The sequence below is a fragment of the Halyomorpha halys genome, unplaced genomic scaffold, assembly GCF_000696795.3.
Source record: "Halyomorpha halys isolate HHAL.00 unplaced genomic scaffold, Hhal_1.1 Scaffold550.1, whole genome shotgun sequence".
NCBI lineage: Eukaryota > Metazoa > Arthropoda > Insecta > Hemiptera > Pentatomidae > Halyomorpha > Halyomorpha halys.
Genome location: NW_027112242.1, coordinates 881685 through 887985, shown reverse-complemented (window position 1 = coordinate 887985; position 6301 = coordinate 881685). Strand labels below are relative to the sequence as shown.

Below are 6301 nucleotides of genomic sequence, written 5' to 3'. Positions count from 1 at the left end.
AATCTGGATTCAATAGAATATAAAGAGAGTCTTTCTGTAAAAAGGCAACTATTGTTAACTTATGATTTTTAATTTGATTTTCATCTGTCGATCTTACTAATCAATACATTACTTATGTTTAAACTATTTTATACTGTATATAATTTTGTTCCAGTGATAAAAATTATGAGTAAAGAAAACTTAAATCAGCATTGTTTAATTTTTTGATTGATCATAACTCCTGTTGTAGTGTTTGTTCCAAATTGTTTTTGTTCTCTTTATATTAAATTTATATTATACTTTTTATGAGAGAAATATGATTTCATTTTTTAAGCAATGTCATTTTTCTCAGTTTTAATAACTATAGTATAATCAGTAAAGTATTATAAAATTTGAGGAAAATATGATTTTATAAACTTAAATTTTTAGTTCAATTAATAAAATTATCATTTTGTACAGTTATCATATTATTAATCTTTTTTCACTTAAAAACAAGATGTGTAAAATTCCTTCTTTCAGGTGTTAAAATGTAATTCTAAAAACATACTAGGCTGTGATAGATTGCTTACTTTATTAATAAACACCAATTTTCCTGAGATTGATTTAGTTATTTATGTTTTGCACTGAGTTTAACAATAGAAAAAATTCATTTAGTTTACATTGTTGAGATAAAGATATAAAATTGTATAAATGATTAATGCAAAGGACAATGTAAATACAAATTTGGAAAGAATTTTGATAATTATAATTTCCCACATTTCTTCAATCTGCTTTTTTTTTTTTTTTTTTCTTTTTTTTGAAATAAAAATAATTAATTTTTTTAGAAACTCATAATTGAAGGTTTTTAGCATTCTTTTTTTTATATTTCTTTGGAAAGCATGAATGAAGTATAATTATAACTTCTAGTTGCTATTTCTAGCCCTTAATCACTATTGAAGCTTATCAATTACTGGATTAACTTAACCAATTTACTGGATCACTTTGTCTTAGAGGCTAGTTGCCATAAACAAGTTTGTGATTTCAATGCTTGGACAATGGAATGGAAAAATAGGGTGACAAATCAATGCGGTGAAGTTCTTCTAGAAGCATTTGTCAAAATAAGTGATATAGTCCTTGTGAATACTTTAACAGAACTGACCTTCACGAGAGCAGCAAGATCATCCATTATAGATCTGACATTTATCAGCGGTCGCCTGCTATGGCCGTTACGTTGGTATACTCACAGTGATCATCAGGCTCTCTTGATCACACTGGATAGGGCTACAAGAGCTAAGAGTTGTTGATGGAAAACCGGTAGTTGGAATATGAAAAATTTGAAATTTCTGACGATCCCAATACTTCTCCTTACTACATATTCTATTTATTGTAAAAGTAAAAAAAATGTCTTTATAGATCCACAGATCCAAGATCACATTCCTCTATCTTGAATGGCTGAGCAAAATATACTCAATTTTATAAAGTTAATTATCTTATAGATTTGTTAAAATATTTAATTCCTTTTTCATTTCATTACAATTTACTATCCATTTATCCAGAAATTGCATTTATCAGTCTATTGCAAGAGTTCTAAATGTCCCCTGGATTCCGTAAGTGTCCTGTTCATCTGGTGGTCTTTTAGTTTCATCCGATATCAACATGGAAGTTTTCTTGAACCAATCGCTATGATCCACCAACCGTTGATACCACTTATCTAAAATATTTAAAAAAAAAAGTTTTATTTAACTGCTTACTGATTGGTATCTAGTCTTGATTTTTCCTATTTAATTGCAAAAAAAAAACCTAAATAACACTAAAGATGAACAAAACTTTTAATTTGAAGTACAAACTGCTATTGCTAATTTTCGTTTGTATTTACTTTTGTTGGATAAATAAAATTACTTTTTCTTGCTGGGAAAATTTACAAGTAATTCTTAAAGTACTCATACTTACCATCTAAGACATTACTGGATTCTTCTCTTCCACCATAGTCGCTTGGCAGAGTCTCAGTGTCATAATATTGGGCCAAGATGGTAAAATCTTTATCACTCAATTGGATCTTTGAATGAAAAATTAAAAGAAGTAAGATTTTTCAATCAACATATTCTTTTTGAAATTTGTGTTCATTTACAAAAAAAATAATAATGTGGAACTGCTTTGGGTTATGCATTAAGTAACAAATTAAGTTTAATGATCTATTTCCATGAATATGAGTTGTTATATGTTTCAATTATTCATAGTGAATACTCTTGAATTTAAAGTATCAACTTACCCTTTGAAAAATCTTTGGCTTCATAAATGGTTTTATGAAGTTGACAAGCATATTAGCAAAAGAGTTTGTGTTGAACAGTGTCATTTTTTTCAGTTTTATGGGGTAAGCTTCCTGTAAAAGAAGTCCAATTTAAGACTCAAAACACTCTTTATTTCTTTGAAAGTCCAATGTTTCAGCCAACTTGGCCTCAAGGACAGTCTTAAATTCAAATTAATATTAACATGAATAATTTAAAAACTTTTTGCAGGCTATTCTGCCCAGGTCATCAGTCTCAGTCAAAATTACCATATTTTGGTATTTAAGACTTGTCCTTGAGGATGGTGGAATTAAATGAAACGTGTTTTGAGACTTAAATTGGATACAATTTTATTTATTTAAATAATAATAATCAGTCTCAAGAAATTATAGAGGATCATGAATTAATATGTAATCAAATAAATTAATTCAATTAATATGTAATTAATTCAATCACAAATTAATATGTTATCAAATAAATTAATTCAATTAATATGTAATCAAATAAATGTCTTTGTTGTAATAACACCATTATATGCTATATAGATAAAACATCTGATGTGGTAGCTCATTATACAACTTTCACTTACTTTCCTACTTTGAGTTGAGATTAATCCTCGATGGTTTCAGAACAGATATTTCTGTATTATTCACTTCAGAAAACTTTCCCTTGCTAATTTTCCAAATGTGCCTTTCAGTTGACACACTGACTACATCCAATTTCTACAGTTTACAGTAAAGCACATTTAATGATATTTTTTATTGCATTAGTTTTAATATTCTTCTTTAGAAAAATTATGATAGAAACCAAAAAATTAAATGGTTTACTAAGATTTACATTATTGTATTATAAATATTTTTTGCACGAAAAGGCCTTTAAGACCACGGGCATAATCCTAATGTTTCTCCTTCACCTGCTTCCTCTTCTCCCATATGTCCCTCATGAGCTCTGCGTGTCAACGTTTTCTCCCTTCAGACCACCCAAGACCCTTTCTGGAGCGCTTCTTTCCCTCTTTCCCACAAGAACCTTCATTTCCTTCACACTACTCATCTCTGTCTAAACAATCCCGGTCCGTCAGCCCTACTTGTTCCACATCATCCCTAACTTGCTTGAAATATACTGTTGAATTTTTGTGACAATGAATTCATTGAAAAATTCTATGGTTTTGAATTTCAGGTTCCATCCATGATGTGTCCATAGAACCTCAGCCTTCCCACCTTAACCTCAGTCTCTAGGTCTGTTATTTCCTTATAAATTTCTTGATTCGAATCCCTCAGGTGTTCTATTAGGTCTGTAGATCCTTCTGAGAATTCTTCTTTTTATTTTCAGAAGCCCCTCTAGGCTGGGAAGGCAAGAGGTTTCTATTCCATAGAGTATCACTGGCTTGATGACCATTTATAACATTTATTGTATCATATTATTATAAATCGTTATAAAATCAAAATTAAAAACCTAGGAATGATTTTATGGAGTTTAAGTGAAATAAAAAAAACTCTGGTAACTATGGTGATACCCCCCTCTTCTCTTCCCCTAATTCAATTGCTTAGAAAAGTACTGTTTTCCGTCATTGTCCTTCACCTACGACTTTTTAGGTTAAATATTATTTTTTCTAAGATCATAGGCTTTCCAACAATATATCTTATTTCCGGAAATGTTTTTTCAGCCTTAAAAAAATATTTTTCCTTTCATCTCCTTAAGTTAATTAACAAATCCTTCCATAGTTTACAGTTATCTACTTTTTATTACTAGTTAAAATATGAAATGGTAAACTATTTCGAACAAATTACTTTAGTGGACGATTTTTTAAAACTCCGCATCCTGTTGGACTATTTCAATAGGGGTAGTACCTATCTGTTATGAAAGACCTCTTAATTTTACATTAATTTACTCATTTTATCAATATCGTTGAAGCTATTTATCCACCATTTCAAAAAATTTTTAAAAACCAATTATGTTAAAACGTGCTTTATCTCAGACATTGTAAAGTTGAAACTAAGCGAAAAGATAGTACACGATTATCATTAATATTTTTCTTATCGATATTTCTAAATTCCGTTTCATCTACTACTATATTTTATTCAGTATTTGATTTTATGTTTTGTTTCTTCAATATTGCATGCGGATTACTGTTTTGAATCGATACTTTTCTTTTTTTTTGTATTACATTCTTTACTATATTTCAAACAATATTAATGGAGATCAATCGATATATGCCATATTTACAGAGATAAACTTAAAAACTTAAAATAATTAATCGATATTAGCAGTTGCATTTAAAATTATTTCTTAACAGAGCTAGGAACCGTTTATTTTTATAAGATTTTTCCATGGAAAGAACCTATCTCTAATAAACTGAAAAGAGGTTTTAACCAACATTGATTTCGTTACAGAACGCAACTAAACTGAAATAACATATTGCCTGAGATATGACTGTAACCTTTTAGATATAATCGATCAACGAGAAGTGCAACTTTATAGTATCGATTTTTCACATATTTCGATTTTCTCGAATGATTTTAATTAAACTCAGCATATTAATGTACAATAAAATCGTTTTTAATACTAGCTAGCTCTTATCCTCATTGAAATAGTTCGACAGGGCTTAAATGACAATTTTTTTAAAAAAATCTTCCTCTTGACTGCATTTAATTTTATTTATTTGAAATAATTAATCGTTTCGTAATTCAACCAGTAGTGAACAATCGATAAATATGGACTATGGAAGAATTGGATCATTAAATTAAGGAAATAATAGGGAAAATATTTATTCAGTTTTAAAATACATTTTTGGGAAAAAAAATTGTAATATAAACGTGTTATATACCATTTGAAAGCAAAAGATTTTGTAAAATATAATATTTAAAACTTTAAGTCGGAGAACCTAGAGCAGAATGACGAAAACTGCATAAATTAAAGATCTGTTCTAAGATGAGTTTGTCAGTTTTCCTCTTTACCAACAGATACTGTTGTCATGTCGACATAGTTATTAAATAATCACTCATTTAATTTCACTGGACTAATAGTTGAGTCTTATAATTGACAGAATGGCATTTTCAATAACAATTTAGCATTGAATAAATGGTTAATAGCAGAATGAAAATTTCAGTAAACTATTTTATTTTTTTTGTTTGCCATTTTTTAAAAAAATAAATGTTAAAATTCTATTACGGGAAATATTATTATTATTATTTATGTATGAGGAGAAGATGGTTGGGAGGCGAAGTCAGAATTTAACACAAATAAGTTGAAATAACTTACTTAATAGTGCCTACGTTTCGTCTATAATTTCTAGCCTTCATCAGAGCTAAGTACAAAGAACAATATAACAACCAATGAATACAAAAAATATAAAGAGAATGATATAAAGTAAATAATTGCGCAGAATGAAATAAATAAAAATAAAGTGAAACTAGAAGTAGAAAATAAAATGTATGTATTAGGTAATTGAATAAGTACGTAAAAATAACACAATTAAGGAAATAAAATACAAATTTGAAGTGATATAATGAAAAGGAATATGAACATTTTAGTTTATCAATAATTTAAAAATTAAAATTTAGGAAAAAGAAATAAGTGAATAAAGTTAAAAAGTTAAGTTATACAAAAGAAGTGAATAGAAAAGATAGCAATAATAATATATGGTGAACATAACTAATAACGTGTGTAAGGAAAATTAAGACAAGAATAGAGAAGGAGAAAAAGAAGGGTAAAAGAAAGATAGGAAACAGAGAATAAAACAAACACCTGCTGGTGCTTTTCTTAATTTTCCTTACCCACGTTATTAGTTATCTTCACCATATATTATTATTGCTATCTTTTCTATTCACTCATGTCAATGTTCCAGGACATGAAAGCCATGTTCACAACACTGATGAGCACACTTAACCTTGTGCTTCAAAACACACTCCCAAGGATCAATGGTTAGGGATAGATATGGTTAGACATTGCATAATCAACTATAACATAACAGGGCTCATGAAACGAAAACTTGAGCTAGAAACCCTACTGGCCTCTCGTAGGCCATCCATAGTCGCACTTACGGACACAAGACTTAGCAA

At 28.7% G+C, this 6301-nt stretch overlaps 1 protein-coding gene across 1 annotated transcript in view; it reads right to left on the bottom strand.

Moving 5' to 3' along the window:
* Positions 1–1327: 1327 nt before the first annotated feature.
* The window catches only part of LOC106684161 (alpha-tocopherol transfer protein-like), a 9591-nt gene continuing 4617 nt past the window's right edge, over positions 1328–6301 (bottom strand). Inside the window, exons 4-6 of the mRNA XM_014426080.2 lie at positions 2228–2338; positions 1909–2014; positions 1328–1669 (exon numbers count right to left, since the gene is read on the bottom strand). Coding sequence (XP_014281566.1) covers positions 1527–1669; positions 1909–2014; positions 2228–2338 — 360 coding nt within the window. The 3' untranslated portion in view covers positions 1328–1526. The remainder of the gene's footprint in view (positions 1670–1908; positions 2015–2227; positions 2339–6301) is intronic.